General features: G+C 41.3%; 1 protein-coding gene across 7 annotated transcripts in view; it reads right to left on the bottom strand.

Moving 5' to 3' along the window:
- CEP295 (centrosomal protein 295) overlaps positions 1–14,432 on the bottom strand; it is a 58,061-nt gene extending 43,629 nt beyond the window's left edge. For 3 of the 7 annotated variants that reach the window (XM_084635164.1, XM_084635167.1, XM_084635169.1), the window contains exons 1-7: positions 14,329–14,430; positions 12,263–12,396; positions 10,592–10,792; positions 8,520–8,644; positions 7,603–7,696; positions 3,707–3,820; positions 2,607–2,747 (exon numbers count right to left, since the gene is read on the bottom strand). In XM_084635164.1, the coding sequence (XP_084491290.1) occupies positions 2,607–2,747; positions 3,707–3,820; positions 7,603–7,696; positions 8,520–8,644; positions 10,592–10,792; positions 12,263–12,382 (795 nt within the window). In that variant the 5' untranslated portion in view covers positions 12,383–12,396; positions 14,329–14,430. Of the gene's footprint in view, positions 1–2,606; positions 2,748–3,706; positions 3,821–7,602; positions 7,697–8,519; positions 8,645–10,591; positions 10,793–12,262; positions 12,397–13,713; positions 13,921–14,328 lie in introns of all 7 variants that reach the window. The other 4 variants (XM_084635165.1, XM_084635170.1, XM_084635168.1 and 1 more) reach the window with 4 other exon arrangements.
- Between the last annotated feature and the right edge of the window lie 7,986 nt (positions 14,433–22,418).

Below are 22,418 nucleotides of genomic sequence, written 5' to 3'. Positions count from 1 at the left end.
CAAGGGAAGGTCATGCCTGACTAATCTAATCACCTTCTATGATGAGATTACTGGTTCTGTGGACGAAGGGAAAGCAGTGGATGTATTGTTTCTTGACTTCAGCAAAGCTTTTGACACAGTCTCCCACAGTATTCTTGTCAGCAAGTTAAAGAAGTATGGGCTGGATGAATGCACTATAAGGTGGGTAGAAAGTTGGCTAGATTGTCGGGCTCAACGGGTAGTGATCAATGGCTCCATGTCTAGTTGGCAGCCGGTGTCAAGTGGAGTGCCCCAGGGGTCGGTCCTGTGGACAGTTTTGTTCAATATCTTCATAAATGATCTGGAGGATGGTGTGGATTGCACTTTCAGCAAATTTGCGGATGATACTAAACTGGGAGGAGTGGTAGATACACTGGAGGGCAGGGATAGGATACAGAGGGACCTAGACAAATTGGAGGATTGGGCCAAAAGAAATCTGATGAGGTTCAATAAGGATAAGTGCAGGGTCCTGCACTTAGGATGGAAGAACCCAATGCACAGCTACAGACTAGGGACCGAATGGCTAGGCAGCAGTTCTGTGGAAAAGGACCTATGGGTGACAGTGGACGAGAAGCTGGATATGAGTCAGCAGTGTGCCCTTGTTGCCAAGAAGGCCAATGGCATTTTGGGATGTATAAGTAGGGGCATAGCGAGCAGATCGAGGGATGTGATCGTCCCCCTCTATTCGACATTGGTGAGGCCTCATCTGGAGTACTGTGTCCAGTTTTGGGCCCCACACTACAAGAAGGATGTGGATAAATTGGAGAGTCCAGCGAAGGGCAACAAAAATGATTGGTTAGTCTCTAAGGTGCCACAAGTACTCCTTTTCTTTTTGAAAAATGATTAGGGGTCTGGAACACATGACTTATGAGGAGAGGCTGAGGGAACTGGGATTGTTTAGTCTGCAGAAGAGAAGAATGAGGGGGGATTTGATAGCTGCTTTCAACTACCTGAGAGGTGGTTCCAGATAGGATGGTTCTAGACTATTCTCAGTGGTAGAAGAGGACAGGACAAGGAGTAATGGTCTCAAGTTGCAGTGCGGGAGGTTTAGGTTGGATATTAGGAAAAACTTTTTCACTAGGAGGGTGGTGGAACACTGGAATGCGTTACCTAGGGAGATGGTAGAATCTCCTTCCTTAGAAGTTTTTAAGGTCAGGCTTGACAAAGCCCTGGCTGGGATGATTTAATTGGGGATTGGTCCTGCTTTGTGCAGGGGGTTGGACTAGATGACCTCCTGAGGTCCCTTCCAACCCTGATATTCTATGATTCTATGAATTAAAAATCATTCTGTCATCTCTTATAAGATTAGTAGAGGAAGGGAGCAGAGTAGCCTGTATTCTGAATATATGTTTTAACTTTAGAACAACCTAGTTATTCACACTTGCTACTGGGTGTTGCTGAGCATTGTCATCATTATGTAGTAACACAGTTAAATACCTAAATGGGGATGAGAAGGACTATCAGAATTAGATGTCAAATTCCAAAGTCAGGAATTTCACTATTACTTAATATAAAGCATAGGTCATTTTTAAATGTTTAAAAGAACTGTATTTTGCCTAAAATTAAATATTTCAATATTCAGTTTTTAATGTTCATTTAGCATTGAAGCAAGAATTAAAGTAGGAAGAAAGACCGATTATAGTGTCTTAAATAAAGCTTTTGTAGATGTCAAGTAAAAATGTGAAACGTGCCCAAGTGATTATAAACCTTATGTCCCGTTGATTTTCACTCACGCACTTTTGAAAATCAATATAATAGTTTTATGAACATTTTTAAAGGTCACTAAAGGAACCACTACAGTTCTTAGAACACTGCGAGAGATGGGGATTCTGAAACACTTAAGCTTTGAATCTGCCTAAATTGTTCCTGCTGTTTGACCACCTCATTGGTTTAGACCACTTTAAGCAGTTTATTCACACTGCAGTACTTCAGTTAAAAACCCTTTACATTAAAGGGGCAGCAGTGTTCAAGATCAAGCCAAACAATTCTGAAGCAAAGAACTTAGAAGCATACCAGCAGAGTTTGCAAGCTTTGCAAAATAAATAGCTCAAATTCACTCCACTTTTTTTTAAAATCAATCTAAGGCATTATTTACTATGTATATGTTTGTGGGCAATTTTGGTAAAAAATATAAGTCAATTTAAAAACAGAATGTACATTCCCACTTCTTATACACTCATTTCAACATTCCTTTTCCAGTGTTTGCAACTGAAGACCTACACCTAACCAAAAACCTTTTTATTTATTGTTTTCATATATCAGGTTTTGTAAGATTTGGGCATTATCCACGAAACCTGAACTATCTGCAGCATTCCTTTAATTTTCAAATCCCTGTCATTTTAATGACAGGGAGAATTGCTTCTTACCTCCTGAACGTTCTGATTGCAGGGCTGAGCAAAATGAGAACAGTTTTCTTTTAAGGATATGCATTTTGAAAACATCCATTATTCCAAGGTCTTTCCTGAAGTCAGCATGTTCTAGTTCAAACTAATTAATTTAGAATCCAGTTTACTACTGTTTGGTTTTTTAATTGCTGGTCATTTTGACATTTATGAAGAATTACAGTGTACTATTTCTACTTTGCTTACCTGTTCCAAATGGACTATCTTCAAGGCATGACTTCCTCTCAGATGTGCTTTTTCAAGCTGTTCTCTCCTCTCTCTCTCTCCCTCTTTTTGTAGTTCGTCCAACCGCTTTGCTTCCTCTTCAGCTACTAATCGAGCATCTGGCTGGTAGTCAATTAGTAACAGTTCAAATATCACAAAGAACTGTGCAGACTCAAAATATAGCAAACAACAAATGAGTAATTCTGTAGTCAATTATTCAGCCAAACCACTTTAAAAAGTAGTTATGAGTGGCTATACACAACTTGTAATGTATACAATTGAAGCAGTACAAAATTGCTTTTATTCTTTTGAAAAAGGCACATGTACGTAGTGACATCTATAATCCTCTCATTTTGAGATGTCAAGTTGTTCTAGTTTCAAGTGCTGCTGTGAAAAATGCCTTATACAATATTTATAGTAGCTTGGCTACACCAAAAAACACCCAGGATTTTTCATTCAATACAAGGTATAATGCTGAATACAGACAGTGCTATACATTTGATTTCATACTAGGTAGATTTTTTTTTTTTTTTAACATAACAGAAAATACAGAAGTCTTCCCAGATTCATATGGAAAATGAACACATTCTGTGAGTTTTGCAATGTAAGAGCCTTCTGAAATCTGGCCACTGAGCTGAAAAAAGTTAATGTGAAAACTCAAGGCCCATACACAAGGATGCACAGGCATCACCACAGGGAAAACATTTTCCAAGTTTTACATATGAAAAACTCTGAGGCATCTGCTCTTAGCCTTTAGGCCATGATCCTTCAAATATTTAACAATCCTGGGTAATTTTAGGCAAGCAAACAGTCCCACTGAACATAATGTGACTACTCAAGTAAGTATTTGCAGGATTGGGGCCCAAATACATTCGCAAAATGTATGCTGTTACAAGTCTTCACCATTTGAAATCCAAATTAGCTGACGTCTTCATTATAATTATGTGATACCAGCTCCTAGATCATTTAAAACAAGTATTGCAAAACTAGTATCTGTTGCCACAGATCTAAAATCCATCGATGCAAGACAACAGTACTGAAATAAGGGAGCATATGCCATAGACATATTTGACATCCGTCACCTGCTCTGTGTCAATTTCTCTATCCACATAAGGTTCAGAAAGATGGTGATGAGTAACAGAAAACTTGTCAGCATTATAGACCTTCACCGTAGGCACTCTTTTCACTTCAAAGTTCTAAAAAGCAGAAAGTACAAATTATCAGTTACTTTACCAGCTGCACTGTTCCATTATGAGCTACATGGAACATAAATAAATGATTTGCATAGATTTTCAAACTTTACGTATATATTAACTAACAAACCACATTCAACATGAGGCATAGAGAGGGTTTAATGACTGACAGGGTCTAACAGCCCAAGACAAACTCCTCCCTGCCAACTGTCATTAATCTTAAGGCTATGGTTCCAATTTTCAACAGTTATTACCTTAATTTAAAAGTGCTTTGTTTTTAATGTACTAATACAGATCCCAATTATAGCAGCTGTCACAATGTAGGACAACCAAAACTACACAATATACTTTCAAACAACAAAGCAAAAGTAAAATCTCTCAAATACACTCAACTGCAGACTACATTTACAAATGCCTAAATGTCTTATGATGGTGTCAGAATTACTAGTAATTCTGTTCAAGAAAAGACATTCCTTATATTAGCAAATGTCTACGCTGTTCCTCCAAAATGTGTGCAATTGAGGAGAGGAGGAAAACAGGCAACACTTAATTGAAAAATCTTCTGACTTCGTTTCTGAATTTCCCTGGGCTTTTTAAAATGAGCGCCAAAAGGTTTAAATTGGGTTGATATAGAACGTGTGCAGGAGAGGGCCTCAACCCACCAAAGCAAGGTTTCTCTCTTGCAGATGTTAGTGGCCCACAGATGGTGTGAGAAGATAGGAGTCGTACCCGAGTAGGATATGATGCAAACAAATGCAGCAGAGGCGGCGGTTGGCCTTTATCCCCTTTGAAAACGTGTGAAAAAATGCATACATACCCTGTACCTCTGCTCCTGTGGTCCTCTGTACTCCCCACCCACACTCATATCCCACCAGTGTTCTGTCTCCTTCATGTGCATCTACCTCATGTCTCCTTCAGAGGCCCCCATTCCAAGACCAGGGAGCCAGACTCCATGCCACCCGTTCATATGCCTTCCCCAGTCCTCTACTCCCATCTCTATACCTTATTTTATTTATATATATCATATTATATACACACACACACAGAAAGAGAGCGCACCAGTTTCGACTTTCCCAATGGAGTGAGACTACCACCACTCTAAGTATTGAAAACACATGCTTTCTAGTCTAGAAATATTGGTGATGCATCAATAATATAGCCCCACTGACAATTTAACTACTTGAAATGTTAAACAATACAAAAATATGTTACCGGAATTATCTGGGACAATAAATCAAAGTAATTATAACAAACCCACATAAACTAGAATATTTATAGATACTAACTATAGCTTTGAAAACAGACAATTCCCATAATTAAACTTAGATTACCTATTGCTAGCCCTCTTCCCTACAACTTTAAGAATATAATTAGATATAGTTCTTTTGAAATATTTGAAAATTTAACATTAACCAGTCATTAACAGATTACGTTTTAATCAAATCTCCAGCATTTTATGCAAGAGTTGCAAATCATAATTGTTGCAAAGATGAGAAAGTTCTGTCACAAGGCTGTAATTTTCCAATTAATGCAACAAAAAAAAAATCTCCTTAGGACGCAAAGACCCTTAGTGGCCTATTTCCCCATATGTGATCAATGTTATTACTGCTCCTGTAGTTAAGAATCTGTCAGAGTTTCTATTGGGGTTTCCAATCCAGCCTGAAAAAAATTCACTCTACTTCAGCACACTGATCTTAGCGGCAGCATTTTTTCCCTGCAATTTAACAGAACAAAACACAATTTAAGCTATTTTTAAGAGTGCTGAAATCAAGAAGAGTTTACCAATTCAAAACAATTTGAGGTGCTTCTGTAAGAACCATAACAATTTTTCAAAGGAAAAAATGTTATGGGCCCCAGCAGTTCCCCCCTCCACCCCTCCGGGTTACTAAGATTTCAATCCAGCATAGCGCTTGCTCAATTTTAATTATGGAAGTATTCCCACTGAAGTCAATTGGACTATGTGCTCAGAGTCAAGCATGTGCATAAGTGCTTTGTTGGATCAAGGCCCAAATTATCCACGTCTAAAAGCCACTGCCATGAGAGTAATTTCTTAGGCCTTCATACACTTTATGGTAATATATTGTGATCCTTCAATATTAGAAGTGGATATACTGTCAACAGGTATATTAAGTGAGCTAACAGCAGGCAGTTTTGAAAGAAACTTCTTTCTCTAATATTGAAATGGTTTTCAATAAAATAGTATTGTCCAGTTCCAGATAAAATTAAGTAGAAATGTATTTAATATAAAATCACCACAAGATTAAAAATATGTTTCGTGTTATTTTTCAAACTTAGGCCCCAATTCTACAATAGACCTCTGTGGTGCACAAAAGCCGCACAGCAGACAATGAAACTCCAAGTGGGTGTACGTCTGTGCACGCAAAATTACTGCAGGATCAGTATCTTAGTTTCCATTCGCTTTTCTAAACCACTGTTTTAACAAAATGAATTTGTGACGTGTCACTACCTGTTCTTTATGAAAATATGCGTATGATATGAATATGACATAACCTAGATGTACTTTACGCAAGATGGCTCATGTGAGATATCATTGGAAAGGAAGGGGATCAAGTTTGGGAAACAAAGGATTCCTGCCTTATGTAAATCCTATTTAAGGGTGGGAAGGAAGGCAAATGGGACTCCTCCTTTCCATGGCCTGTCTGCTCAAGAAGAAAGATTGCAAAAGCCACCTGAAGGGAAGGCAAGGGGGGATTCCAGAGTGAGACAGGGGTCCAGTCTGAAAAGAAATATAACAAACTCTGAACCACAGAAACTTTGCAACCTGCCTAAAACATTAAGAACAAGAAATTACATTGTGTAACCTGTTTCTTAAGTATATTGAGCTTAGTTTGCGTACTTTGGTTTAAATGCTCAGTAATCTGCTTTGTTCTGCCTGTTATCTCTTATATTCACTTAAAATTCACCTTTTGTGGTTAATAAACTTATTACTTGTTTATAATATAACCCCTTTTATGTAATTTCTAATGGCAGGGGGAAGAAGTTGTGCATATCTCCCTCCACATTGAGGTAGGGGGCAAATTTCATAAAACCTTTGGGTTTGTACCCCTTAAAAGGAGTGGGCATCAGAGGGCTGGAGCAAGCCCCTAAGGCTGAGTCCGTCGCTCTGTGCAGCTGGGTGTGGCCCTGCCTGTGTGCTTGGCTGGAAGAGGCTTGTGAGCATAACCCAGCAAGGCCAGGTAAAGGGGACCGAGGCTGGCATAATAGACAGGCTCAGTGACACCTCAGCACATCAGGTGACACCCCAAAGGACCCAAACCCATCACAAAATTGTTCTAGCATATATTCTGTACTCCATATTCCACAAGTGTAACAAAGAAAATGCAAAAACAGCTCAAGAAAAAAAGCTAACAGAATCTTAAAGCTCTCAGTTACACACACAAACCAAAGTATCACATTATAAAATCATTAAAACGGGATTGGGGATGTATTTGTATTTTGGGGGAAAGAGCATTTAAACTTTCATTTAATTGCCTCAATGGTAATAAAGATTAAAAGACCTCATTAATCAAGAAAAATCAGATCAGTCTCACAAAACAAAAACACACCACCATCACAAACCAAATTAAATATAAAAAACCTAATGACAAGGAGTATGTTTGCGCATAAAAATTAATTCTTTAATTTGCCCTTGAAGTCTTTGGTGCACTATTGCAACTTACAACATGCAAACAGTGAATTCAGACTTCCAGAAGACAGAATAAAGCCATAGTAATGCTTATATTTTACCCTGAAATTATCACCATCCCCACATATTGGATACTCACCTCAAAAGGATGGGGTGGAGGTGGTGGCAGGCTTGCAATTTTGGCAGCTCTCTCTTTTTCCACATACAATGCATGCTTACGTGCATTTGTTCGCCTTGGGCAAGAATGGTTGGAAAAAAGTGTTCAAACAGGAATATTAGCACTGTAAAAATCAAAGGTAAACCTAAAAACTTATTTTAATTAATCTTTGTATGTACCCTTATAACAACTCTCAAGGAGTGAGTGAACAGAAGTAATTTGATCAGTGAACAGGCAACTGAAAAAGAAAGGCAGCACTGAATAATCAATATCTTGAAATAATGCAGATGTTCAGAAAGTGATTAGAATTGCAGAGAGCACAAGCTTCTGAACAAAATCAACCCTTCTTTTTAAATAAGCTTCCTGAATATTACTGGGTTGCATGTGTCATTTTGGTCAGCCCACTTTAATTTTTCATATGTACACAAACTTACCTATAGTGCCTCATCTCCTCTAGTAATACTATCTTCTAAGACATATCATTTATTTTTTCATGCCTGTTCAAATTTGAACTCATCTGCTGAGAACACTAAGAAGCATGACAGCCAGTGGATTGGTGGATTTTATGAAGTGAATATCTGTCCCTCAGGAACTGAACCAAGATCAATTAATTTCATATGTCACTGTCATATGTCAACCACACAAGGGGGCTGAAACCAGTGATGATGGTGAAAAGCCCTTCATCACACTGATAGCTCCCTGAGCCATCTAGTTCATTTGACCATTTTACCCCCTTGTTTTTCAAGCTAGAATTTTTACTAAACTCCATAACTTCATCAAGCACTACACGGAATTCCTAAACTACAAACGTACCACACAAGAAGTCTCAAGGTTCCTGCATTTCACTCTTTATACACGATAATCTGCATTTTAAAGAAAAGTAAATTACCACTATATACCATGTTTGCTCTTTCAATAGTTTTTCTTTTTGATTTTTCTGTTCTTTCAGGGCTTCCTTATGTCTCTTCTCTGCTCTTTGTTTCCTTTCCTCTGCTTTCTTTGCCAGAGCCACCAAATCAGGTTCCTTTACAATGAAATGTAACGAATGTTATAATAAACACTTCGCCCAGATTCTAATGACTTATAATACTATCAACATGACAATTCAAGTATTACTGCTGACAAACAGCACGTCATATGAAAGAAATGCATCGTGTTTAATCCTGTACTATAAGGATCAAAATATTCTGCAAAAAGAAAAGGAGTACTTGTGGCACCTTAGAGACTAACAAATTTATCTGAGCATAAGCTTTCGTGAGCTACACGAAATCACTTTCCCTTACTCTATTGCTTTCCTTATAGCTCTTTGTATCATTCTGTACCAATAGCAACAAATTTGCCATGCCCTTCCCCTCCCCCGTCCTTCATTGAAACAGTTTGAAAAGCTTAGTTTTCCTCTGCATCTACTCACTGACTGCTAGCTGCATCTATTAGAAGCAAGAATTTTTTCAAAATACCAATTTCATACCAAAGTGATGCTAGCATTTCAAAGAACCATTACCACAATTTATCAACAATGTAGTATTTTAGCAAAAACTCCTTACAATGCCACATCCTTTTTGTGCCTCCTTTTCCACTGTTGCCAATTCCTAGGATATATCAACAGTAACTCTATCCTTCGTAGTTAGTTGCCTCCTCTTACTATAGTACTAATATGCAATTCTACAGCACATTCCATCCTAGGATATTAAAGCACTTGAGTAATAATTAAGTCTCAACACCAGGTGAAGTAGCACGATCCCCTTTTTATAGATGGAGAAACTGAGGTAGGGGTTAAGTGACTTACCAAAGGTCATGCAGGAAATCTGTAGCAGAGCTAGGTCTCCTGACTTCTAGTGTAGGTCTACACAGCAACTAGACATTTGCAGCTGGCACATGCCAGCTGACTTGTGCTCACAGGGCTCAGGCTGTTTGAGCCCACAAGTCTACATAGCAACTGAACAACCCAGCAGCCCAAGCCTCACAAGCCTCAGTTGACTAGCACAGGCTAGCCACAAGTGTCTAGTTGCTGTTTAGACATACAATTAACACATGGACCTAGGGGTATGACAATCCTTCCTCTCTACAAACCTGATCTAAAGTCCACAGAAGTCACTGGAGAGATTTTCCTTTATTTCAATGAGCTCTGAATCTGGTCCAGTGTAAGTTAAGAGGAAAAACAATCAAGTTTTTGTGCAGTTTACAACCACTGATGGGACTGTGACAAGACCCCAGCGCAGAAAGCTGAGATAAAGTCCTCTGCAGCCCATAACAGGAGCTACGTGATGGGCTCTGCACACGATTTTTGTAAAGATGTTCACGTACATTCACATGTATATTTCAGAAAAGATGTGATAGTGTATTACTATATAACAGTTTTTTTGGTATGTGTCTGGGATAACTGTTTACACAAGAAGCAAACAAGTCATCCCAAACACATACAAATAAAACCTTTATACTATCACACACCATCATGTATTTTGTTTATGCCACGTTTTAAACATGTTTCTTCTGAAGTTTGCCTAACAGATTACATTTCTGTATCAGACCAGCTGTCCATCCTGTCTGACCGAGACCTGTACCAGATTCTTTAGACGAAGTCACAAAAACCCTGTAGGCCAATAATGGTATAACCTGCCTATAAGAGAAGTTGCTTCCTAAAACATATCAATTAGCGGCTGTTTTGTGCTGTGAGGCCTGAAGATTTTCATCCTTCATAAAGCAATGCAATTGTAAATAAATGCCAATAAAAAGTGTTTATAGTACCACACACCATGCCTTATCTCATGCATACATGTTTATGTATAAAGGTGTATGTCAATATTTTTGCTTTTCAAGTGGCTTTTTTTAAAACATATCACTTCAGGCATTATAAATGCAAGGTCAGAAGTGTCACAGAAACTTGTAAGCTGTAATCTTTATAATTTTAGTTAAGTAAATATTTTCTGAGAGCCTTGACTATGACACAATATCAAATGACTTGTTTACTTACATTTTCCTTTGCCTGTCTGTGTCCCTCTCCCACAGCTCTTAAACTTGATAGATAAAGTTTTTCCAAGGCTTTAATCTTCTGATTTTGTGCTTTCCACCACTCTGCTTTCAGTTCCTCTGCCAACTGATGTAGCTGTTCATCTTTCCTCTGCTTCACTTCTTGTCTTATCTGTACAGCAATGTACCTCTCCTGCTCTCTAACCTGAGCAAGTAAATTATATTTTATCAGAGGACTTATCACAGTTTATTTTTGTAGCAGACCTTTAACCAACTTGCTAGTGACTCTTTCAGTCTCATCCACCTTAGTGACTACTCAGATCAACCTAATTGGGTTCTGAGCATATTTAAGTTGCCATTTTCTCCCTTTTCCAAACTAAAAAGCTTAAATAAATGTGCAAAACTATTCATAATGAGCTACAGTTGACCAACCATTAACAGCCATAATTCAATGATGCATTTAATATCCTTCTCTCCATAGGGAAGTTTAAGTGGAAAAATTCAGTTTTAATAATGTTTAGTTTGATTTGGCAGTGCATCATCTAGAAGGAATGTCTAAAAGGCAGTCAGGAATGTGAGTCTGTATGGAAGTGATACCTCAAGAGTAGAGAGACAAAAGCCACCTGTCAGAGAGAATTAAGAAGAGGCTAGCAAACAAATCTCACATGCTGTTACAACATACCCCTGCCAAATCAGTGAGTACTGCTGAATGAAAGATTTATTAGTTGTAGAAAGTCTCTGCCCAAAAGACCACACAATCTAAACAGAGAATGTACAAGGAAGTAGGAAATGCATTTTTTTCAGAAAGTTATGAGGGTGGAAAAGCAATTAGAAGCCAGGTTGTGAAAAACTTTAAAGGCAAGGTGCTTACATTTCCTCTGTACCAGGAGGAGCCAATAATGGCATTAAAAGAGGGGACAGACACAGCAGTACCTAAAGTAGGCAATTTAATGGCAGCATTTTGGATAGACTGAAGGAAGACAAAATGAGAATCCAGAAAACCAACAAAAGGAAAGTTGCAGTAGATGAGGAATGAAATAAGAGTAAGAGCAGTAGATATGGAGAGAAAGAGGTAGAAAAAGTTACAGGACTTAGCCACATGGACACAAAGAGAGGGGAGAAGAGTTCAATTTTATATTAAGGCACCAAGCTATGGTACATGGAGAATCACAGAATTTCCCCAAAGGTGACCAAGGAGAAAAGGGAAGTTTAAGTGGAAAAATTCAGTTTTAATAATGTTTAGTTTGATTTGGCAGTGCATCATCTAGAAGGAATGTCTAAAAGGCAGTCAGGAATGTGAGTCTGTATGGAAGTGATACCTCAAGAGTAAAGAGACATATCCAAGTGGTCACTGTCAACATAGATAGGTGGTAGTTGAAGAGAGACATTCACATGTGATTGTTCAGGAGTAAGGTGTAGAGGAAGGAAAGGAGCAAGGACAGAGCCCCCTGGGGCCTGGGAAAAGAACAGTGAAGAGAAAAGCCACCACAAAAGGTACAATGAATTGACAACGAAAGCGTTTCACAAACTTACTCTGCAAAACACAGCACAGTATGTTACCAAACTGCAAATTTTGCTGTGTGACAGTATTGTTTAAAGAAGCGTATTCCTAAACTGTAGATGTTCTTTTCTTCAACCATCTAAATGAAAACTATTGCTGATAATGCAGACATACCTGCTGCAGCCTTAGTCTTCGTCGTCTTTCATATTCTTCTTTCAAAAGTAAAGCTTCTTCATTAGGACTAAGCCTCAGTCTCCCACCCTTTGCCACTTTTCTTTTCATCTTTGCATACATTGAATATTTGACTTCTGTATCAAAACATCATAGAATAAAGTAAACATACTGTATTTAAAAATACTTATAGGAAAGCCTAAAAATCTATAAAGATATTCATGCTCATTGCACACTTTGCCAAAAAACTCAATGGCATTAAGCAGAAGTCTTTGCTACAAGCTTACAATAAAACGCATTTATCACTTAAGCCACTAAACCTGCAATGAGCTCTGCATGGACAACTCCTACATTCACATGACAATCACTGAGCGATTGGGGCCTCTGAAAGCATGCATGCTACAACTCCATTCAATTTATGAAACGTATCAATAAAAGTTCACTGTACTGGGTTATTTGGACTGAAACAGTCTGAGACATCCTGCTGTAGAAGGATATTTCAAAGGGTGGAAGGACTAACTCCTGACAGAGATCGCATCATTGCCCTTACCTCCTCCCCCTCATGCAGACCACCTTACCCACTCTTTCCCAATTACCTCATATCCTTATACCAACTACAGCAATTACTGACAAGAAAAAGTAATATTATAAACAAAAGTATTTTAAACTGTTTTTAATGTAATTCAGCAGCTGGAAACAAGGAGAATGAGGATTACATGACCTGTAAATTCTCCACAGACCAGATGGGGAATCTCTACCATATGAAGTTTTGAGCCAGATCGGCAATAGTCTGCTTGTAAAAATGACTAGAAAATAACCAGTTTCTCAGTGACCTTTTAACTACTATATACTTTTTTAATGTGCTACTGGTATCTGTCCCTCAGCTGCATCAATGCTAACAAATTATAAATCAAAAGTTTGACATAGGCAGTAAGGGAGAAAAACAATGAAAAAAGAGAGCAACACATTCTATTTCCTACTGAAATAGAAAAGGATAATTTCAGTGCAAAAACTGAAGAACTGAAATTTCAGGAACACAGAAGCAGCATAAACTAAATCGGTAAAGCAGAAGCCACTTCTAAATGTTTGATATTTCAGATTTTGGTACAATGTAGTGCAAGAAGAGAGTGTAAGAAAGTTGAAAATAAACTAAATTCGTCTGTTCACTAGAACTCTGCATTGTAAAAGCACCTGTCGGCATCACTGGAGTAACCACTCCTTTTCTTTTTGTGGATACAGACGAACACAGCTGCTACTCTGAAACCTGTCACTATAATGAAGGGATATAACACAGATGCAAGCTGGCATGCACACCAAGCACTCTTATTTGGGAGGGGCCGTTTCCATTGTTCTGTGTCTTACCATTTCCCCACACTTGCCCCCTAAAACCCGACTTCATTGTTTTTCTCCCAACAGCCCAGTTTACATCAGCCATGAGTATGCAGTTTACCCACGTGGTCTGTCTACACTGGCCTTTTTGACCTTGAGATCACTTGTTGACCTTCAGTGCAGGGTAGTTAGCGCACGTGGGAAGACACGGGAGGGGGCCACTGCCCAAACGTTTGTTCCAGGCCAGCAGCGTTCGCGCTTTACCCCATGGCTCAGCCTACACCTGCATCTCCGGCTTCTCTCAGGAAGGGGCCCCGAAGCACGCGCAGGCGCTGGCAACAGAGGGGTGTGGCGGGATTAGTGTCTCCATATTTACCCTAACTCCCCTTACAGCGATTCGCAGATAGGGCAGCCGTTCCGCCCCCCGCCCAACGGGGCGCCCAGCCCAGCGGGGTCCTGGCCGCCACCTGAGGCCGGGCAACACACGCACACAAAGCCTACAGCGAGGCGGGCCGACCCGCCCGGCACCCCAGGGGCCTCCCGCTGCCAGCCCCCTCCGCTTCCCCAGCGCTGCAGCTCTGGCAGTTGCGGGGGGACGGGACCGACCCAAGCCGAACACGACACCCCCCGCCGCCGCCGCCGCCGCAACCGCAGCACGGGAGCGGGGCGAGGCTGGGGAAAGGGGCGAAGCTCCCGGGAGCCGACACGCGCCGCTCCCCCTAAGCCTGCTGGTTACTGACCTACCGCGCCCCGGCCTTCGTCGTTTCAAACGGCTCCTTCCGGTCACTGGGTAGGGGGGCCCACGTCGTCACATCCGCTGCCGTTCGAACCGCCCGCCAATGGCTAAGGGAACAGCGCGAAGCCGGCCCAGCGCATGAACCTCCACTACGCAGGCGCGGGGGAAGCTTGGACGCTAGTTCCGCTCACGGCTGCGATTGCGCACGTGCCAATCAGAGGTTTTTTCCCCCAGGCAGGAGACCAGGGGGAATAAGCCACGCCCCTGGGGCAGCATCATGGCGCCTGTTGGCCAATGGTGGCTAAGAAGGGCGGTGACTGACTGGCGCAGTCCAAGAAACGTCTCTAGCGGCGGGAAAAGAAGGCGTCGGCGCGAATGTAAAAGGCCGCGGTGCGGGGGGTGAAGAGGATGGTTGGGTTGTTACAGGGATGGGGCCCAGTGGGGCAAGGCTGGCCAAGCTTTTCATGAAATATCAGGGTTGGAAGGGACCTCAGGAGGTCATCTAGTCCAAGCCCCTGCTCAGAGCAGGACCAATCCTGAATTTTTGCCTCAGATCTCCAATGGCCCCCTCAAGGATTGAGCTCACAACCCTGGGTTTCGCAGGCCAATGCTCAAACCACTGAGCTATCCCTCCCCCAAAGACATGTAAACTGCTCCTTGAATTGTGCAACCGAATGATATTAGCCAATATCTCTGGTCCCAGCTAGTAAACTGTGCTTTGTGGGGCGATGGAGGCTATAAGGCAGAATACTGACTCCAGGCTTGAAAATGAAGGCGCTAGCAGAGGGGAAGGCCGGTCAGAGGTTAGGAAAAAGAAATGGGTGGCTGTGCCAGAGCTGGAAAAGAAACAACAGGCAGAAAGGCAGGGAAGAGTAATCTTGTTATAATGATGCAGTCGTTAGTCAAGGAGGGCTGTGAAGATAGAGGATAGAAAGAGGGTTGCCATGTGTATTGGTTTTCCAGAACATGGGGGGTTTTTTTGCACCTCGGTCCTCATACATTTTTCAAATAATAGGAACAAGGCAGAGCCAGTGCTGTAGCTCAGAAAGAGCCCGGGTTGGTCGGCTTCCCGACTGGTCCCACCTCTGCATCTGCAGTGGGTGGGTCCATTCCCCTGGAGATACAGCTGTGGGATCCTGCCCCATCAGGGCCCCAGGTCAATAGAGCCCTGCGCAGATACAAAATGTATATCTCTGGATGTGGATATCTGTGGTTATAAATCAGTATCCATGGAGCTGCAAGGCTCTACCAGGAATCACCATGGCAAAAGCGGCAGTCTGGGAGGAGGGAGCTGCTGCTCCCATGAGTTTACGCCGGCAGCTTCTCCAGGGTGGCTGAACCACTCCCAACTCTGCCCACTGGGGCAGGCACCAGGCTCACTGGTAGCTGTCCCTGGTTGCGCAGGTGCAGTGGGCAGGGCTGAGTGTAGAATAAGTAATACTATGGCCAAGAGATAAAAAGCTCTAATGAAGAAAAATGGGAACCTTAGTAGAAATATGAGGCTATGAGTGTGACGTTTCCCTCTCGTGTTATCTGGATCATTGATCTGCAAGGTCGCTCCAATCCTTGACTCTGGGAGCCAGCCTTACCCTGCTCTGCTGTGAGAACCCCCACTCCTGGGCTGTTCCCGCATGGTCTCTGACGTGTAAATTGCTCCTTGAATTGTGCAACCGAATGATACTAGCCAATATCTCTGGTCCCAGACACAACCCTAGGAACCTCCACCTTGCAGTGTCCAGTTATGCCCGGTAGACGCTGCAAGTTATATGAATTTGTCAATTTAATAAAGAAATTGATAGGTACCAGGCTTGTTATCCCAAGGGGAGACTGGTTTCAGAGTAAAAAGAAAAGGAGTACTTGTGGCACCTTAGAGACTAACCAATTTATTTGAGCATGAGCTTTCGTGAGCTAAAGCTCACTTCATCGGATGCATACCGTGGAAACTGCAGAAGACATTATATACACACAGAGACCATGAAACAATACCTCCTCCCACCCCACTGTCCTGCTGGTAATAACTTATCTAAAGTGATCATCAAGTTGGGCCATTTCCAGCACAAATCCAGGTTTTCTCACCCTCCGCCCCCCCCCCCCCCCACACACACACACAAACTCACTCTCCTGCTGGTAACAGCCCATCCAAAGTGACCACTCTCTTCACAATGTGTATGATAATCAAGGTGGGCCATTTCCAGCACAAATCCAGGTTCTCTCACTCCCTCACCCCCCTCCACATTTCAAACCAAACTCACTGCTTCGGGTAGAATAAACAAAGATTTATTAATTATAATAAATTATTATAAATCAGAGCATAACAAATCAGATTTGGTCAAATGAAATAAAAGCAAAATGCGTTCTAAGCTGATCTTAACACTTTCAATATCCTGTGAAGCTGTGCTGGGTTTGTCCCATATCTGCCCTGATGAGGTGTGAACTGCCTCTCTGTTCTTGGAGAGTTTTTGCCTGGGCTTATTTTAAGCCAGGAGGATACATTTTCAGCCTCATAATTACATACATGAAATTATAACCTGGAACATTACTATAACATTACTGACAGGTTTCAGAGTAGCAGCCGTGTTAGTCTGTATTCGCAAAAAGAAAAGGAGGACTTGTGGCACCTTAGAGACTAACCAATTTATTAGAGCATAAGCTTTCGTGAGCTACAGCTCACTTCCTCAGATGCATATCGTGGAAACTGCAGCAGGCTTTATATATACACAGAGAATATGAAACAATACCTATTCCCACCCCACTGTCCTGCTGGTAATAGCTTATCTAAAGTGATTTCCAGCACAAATCCAGGTTTTCTCACCCTCCACCCCCCCACACAAATTCACTCTCCTGCTGGTGATAGCCCATCCAAAGTGACAACTCTTTACACAATGTGCATGACAATCAAGCTGGGCTATTTCCTGCATAAATCCAGGTTCTCACATCCCCCCACCCCCATACACACACAAACTCACTCTCCTGCTGGTAATAGCTCATCCAAACTGACCACTCTTCAAGTTAAAATCCAAGTTAAACCAGAACATCGGGGGGGGGGGGGTAGGAAAAAACAAGAGGAAACAGGCTACCTTGCATAATGACTTAGCCACTCCAAGTCTCTATTTAAGCCTAAATTAATAGTATCCAATTTGCAAATGAATTCCAATTCAGCAGTTTCTCGCTGGAGTCTGGATTTGAAGTTTTTTTGTTTTAAGATAGCGACCTTCATGTCTGTGATCGCGTGACCAGAGAGATTGAAGTGTTCTCCGACTGGTTTATGAATGTTACAATTCTTGACATCTGATTTGTGTCCATTTATTCTTTTACGTAGAGACTGTCCAGTTTGACCAATGTACATGGCAGAGGGGCATTGCTGGCACATGATGGCATATATCACATTGGTGGATGTGCAGGTGAACGAGCCTCTGATAGTGTGGCTGATGTTATTAGGCCCTGTGATGGTGTCCCCTGAATAGATATGTGGGCACAGTTGGCAACGGGCTTTGTTGCAAGGATAAGTTCCTGGGTTAGTGGTTCTGTTGTGTAACAGAATTGTTATTACTGTAATTACTGTAACAATTACTATAAGATCACTTAACAACCACGCTCAGTGCATCATGAGCCTTCCGAAGACACCTGTCAAAGTCAGATTCCGGACTCACATAATTTGTCAGACCACTCTGTTTATTAGCAAAGCGCCTTGCTAATGCACCCAGATGTGAGCCCCTCTCTGAGGCCCAAGATAACCTATTTATACAGCTAAGCCAAAGCCAATTTAACATAAGAGACAAAGGAAAGCAGAAACTAACCATACATATCTTATTTGCATACTAACGTTTACCAATCTCCTAGCTCAGTAGGAGCTCTAAGTTAATTAGTTTGAGGACCCATTGTCTCACACTCCTTAATGTTTCTCTTCCTGACAACTATATTTCAACAAACCCTTCAAGTAGCATTTCTTTAATGAATTATAATTTCAATATAATTCATTCTACTTTCACAATCCCTCCTTTTGGTCAAGCTACGCAATGACCAACAATTACTGGGTTCCACATATCAAGCGTTCTTTATCTCTTTGTTCATCAGTGATATTTAAAATCACCAAATTAGTACTCTGGTTTGGGGCAGCTATCTGTGTAGCATGCCTGACACAATTTTGGATACAACAGGAAAGTAACTGAAAACATACAAAAATTATTAGGATTCCAAACAGGAGAGTTAGGGCTCCCTGAAACAACCAGTTTCCTATGCCAGAGAAATTGAAAAGGTTACTTAGCCACTTCCATAAAGAACTTGCCTCTTCGTGGGGAAGATATGCGATTTGTTCTAAGTGGCTAGCACGATCTATTACCTCATTGGTGTTCTCTGGTATATACACACAGCAGTCTTTTCCAATAAGAGCACAAGTCCCTCCTTTTGCCGCCAGCACTATGTCCAATGCCTGACGGTTTTGGAGGGCAATCTGTCGGATTGCCCCTGTTTCTTTGGACAGGGCTCTTAAACTTTCTCTGGTTTCATTTGCCATTATTTCAACTACTGCTTGTAACCTTAGGAGCCTTTTTGCATGGTGTATTACTCCCCCTAATGGTATTAAGAAACTGCCAATGGCCTCTTCCCAGGTTAAGGGGCTTATGTTATTTACGTGCCGTTGGGCATCTGTTAAGTCCCTTCTTTTTCACCTGAAATTGCAGAGGTGTTCTCGAGGGAAGGTTCCTAGCACTCGGCATTGTGAGAAGAGTCGGGCAGGATAACAGGTTCCTGACCAATTAGCTGTTAGTTCGGTATAAGCTCTGGTCCCACACACCCAGTGATGGCCTATTAAAGCCAGGAAGGGTCGGTTGCACCCATTTGTCATATAGGTGTTTGCAAAGGAGGAGTAGTATCCCCCAAAGGGTACAGGGTAATTCTCCTTACAAGGAATGGTGTTATTTGCATGACATTGAAAGATTGTATTGTTTTCACTAAGGTTACTGTACGGGGAACATGAGATTGATTTCTCTGTTTGATCCCAGGTTGAGAAAAAATTCATATCTCCATACCCGGCCTGCCACTTTTTAGTTTTGTTTGAATAATCCTATACACCATTGGCCACAATATGCTGAAGGCAACGGCTTTTCCCCAGATCCAGCCCCGTCCCATTACACACCCAACACCAATGACCTTTTCCCTCCACCACACTTATCCATTTAGTTGCATTTATTCCCACCGCTTCCCAAGTGTCATTGCTGTTCCATATTTTGTTAAACGGACGAGGCCCTCCAGTGAGGTCTGAGGACTTGAGTGGGATAGCCAGGACAGGAACACCAGTGTGAGAGTGGGCTGGGATGTGGCTGCAGACCCAACAATTAGAAATATTAAGGGTCTGAGCTATCCACACCTGCTGCTGGATAAAAGAATTGTCATCATGGTCTCCCCAGACCGTAAGATACCAGCAGCCGAGGAACAGGCAGAGGTGCATGTTGGAGGCAAGGCTCTTCTGGTTCTGACAACCTCAACTGAGGGAACCGCAGTCACGGTTTTACGTCCACCAGGCAGTAGGCGCTAGGCTCACTACTGCTTTTTTTCTTTTTTCGTCGTCTGCTTCTGGCAACCCTTACGAGAACGTAGATTGTAAGGTATTGCAGACTGTTCCTGTACGTCTTCTTCTGGAGTCAAAATTGACTCTGCGTTGTCCTGAGGTGATGATTGGGTCTCTGGGGATGGTGCCTTCTTACACTGTGAAGCATGTATCCAAGCTGCGATGCCAGATAGTTTAACAGCCGTCTGTGTATTAAGCAGTACCTGATGAGGACCCTTCCACCGGGGCTGGGAAAAATATGATGGGCTTTCAGTATACCCCTGGGGCAGTGTGGTCCATGTGTACTGTTGCCCCTTGTAAGAAAAGGCAAACGGGAACTGGGAGTCAGGGTGAACCAGGGCAGAAAAGAAAGCAGAGCACAAATCAACAACAGTAAAATGAGTTGCATCTGGTGGGATAGAAGCCAGAATCTTTGAGAGAGGCAAGTTTTGATTCTGTCCACCTATGATTTGCCTCTTCCCACCACTGCATGAAACAATCAACCTCTCCTTTTGCCAATTTAGTTTTAGGTTGGCCGAGTTTGTCTTTTAGGACGTCTACTCGGTCTTTGTCCCAAGATCCTAACAGTGGCCACTGAATTTTGGGATTCTCCTGAGTTAGCCTTTTGCATTCCCATACACATCTTCCCCCCATCCCCCCAAGGTCAGCCTTTTGAAGCCATCCCCCACCCATGTCATAAGGTTTTCTGTTCATTAAAATACAACAAGACAAACACCACAGACAAACAACACAAAACATAGATCCATGATATTCTGAGTTATTCTTCCACTGGCACCAGCTTGCTTGTAGAGTCTAAAAACAAAAGAAACAATTTCCACCCCCCTGGTGGGGACAGATTATTGCTTAATAATAATACCACTTTCTTTTACAAATTTCCTTGCTAATTGCAGGAAAAACAGAGGAATTGCCCCCACATTTTCCTGTTTTTGTTCTATAGGCAGGCCAGGTTTCAATGGCTTTTATCTTTTAAGGGTTATGGGGAAATTATCACACTGTTTAGTCATTAAATCCCTGAGTTTTCCTTCTTATATAGCAGACCAAGTTTATAATGACAGGTTTCAGAGTAACAGCCGTGTTAGTCTGTATTCGCAAAAAGAAAAGGAGTACATGTGGCACCTTAGAGACTAACCAATTTATTTGAGCATGAGCTTTCGTGAGCTACAGCTCACTTCATTATAATGTTTTTCCTGCTGTGTTAAGCTTTTAAGTTTTATTTACAGGCAATAGCTGAGAAGCATCATTACCATACGCCCTTAAAGGGTTTTTCCAAAAATCATACACACTATACGTTGTTACAGGGATACTTATTATCATTAAATTTATTAAAATTATCTTGTTATCCCATGCCTTTTATTTAGACAATTTGTTTGCTGACCAGGTGTGTCCTTTATCTGCAGCTCCTTTGTGCTGCTAGTTCTTTCCTTCCTTTATCATTTAGGTAATTTGCATTTTCACAGACACTTCCTGCTTTTGGATTTAAAGCCATCAGCAGCTCAGGGTGTAAAAGGGACACAATCAACTTTCACCAGAGTTTTGATTACTTTTAACTTCTGCTTCCAAAACACACAGCAATCTGAAAAAGAAAACCCAACCTATTGTGGCCCCCTTTGGAGCCCTAATAGCATTTTAATTAAGTAGCATGGTATGTTTGCATTTCTTTTGCCCCTTCTACAATATACCCTGCACATTATTTGGGGAAAATGCACATTCCTTCTATAGTTTAACTTCTATAACATTATCCAGATCCATTTTTAAATAAGGTGTAACTATTTCTTTTTTTTGCTTACGGAGTTTTCATGTACCTTTATCAAAGTGACAGTCTGATTACTCAGAGCCATTTTAAGACTCAGTGTTTCGAACATTGCTTCTTTTTGTTTTGTGCACTTCACCTCTGCTGTTGCTTCAGAAGGGCACTGTCTTTTTTTTTTTTACTACACCTCTCATCTGCTATTTTGTTACAAAAACAAGCAAACAAAAAAACAAACAAACAAAAAGAATCCAGAATTTTTTTTTCTATTCTCCTGATTTTGACTGCCCTGCTGCAGCCACAACTTAAAAACGTTTTAAATTTTGTAAAGCATTGAGTTACCTTTTAAGGGTTAAATGCCAAATCCCAAAGCCAAACAACACTAATTACCTTTGTCTAGCAAAAAGGTCTGTCAGTTTTGCAACTTTGAATTAAAGAGTCAAATGGATTTTTAGTGGCATTATTTAAAACAAAAACAACCAACTGGTCCTTAGAACTTTACATATTTACACACACAGAGACAGATACATACACATTTTCTTTCCCTTAACATCCCTTCCACACTGCTCTGGTTTTTGTTTTTGTTTTTTTTACATCTTACATTCCCTTTATACATTTGAGGCAGTTAAGTTCCAATAGAACACCCTTACATCCTTTAGTGATTTTGATTACATTACCCAATAGTCAAACGATTTTGATTAGATTCTCTCTCTGCCTGCTGCCTGCAGCAGTCCCTTATAGATCATTTCTGTGGGAAAAGGGCCCATTTTCCCTCAGAATA

Source organism: Lepidochelys olivacea, assembly GCF_965140295.1.
Source record: "Lepidochelys olivacea isolate rLepOli2 genome assembly, chromosome: 1".
Taxonomy (NCBI): Eukaryota; Metazoa; Chordata; order Testudines; family Cheloniidae; genus Lepidochelys; species Lepidochelys olivacea.
The sequence above is the reverse complement of the archived record's forward strand: the minus strand, read 5'-3'. Positions and strand labels throughout refer to the sequence as shown.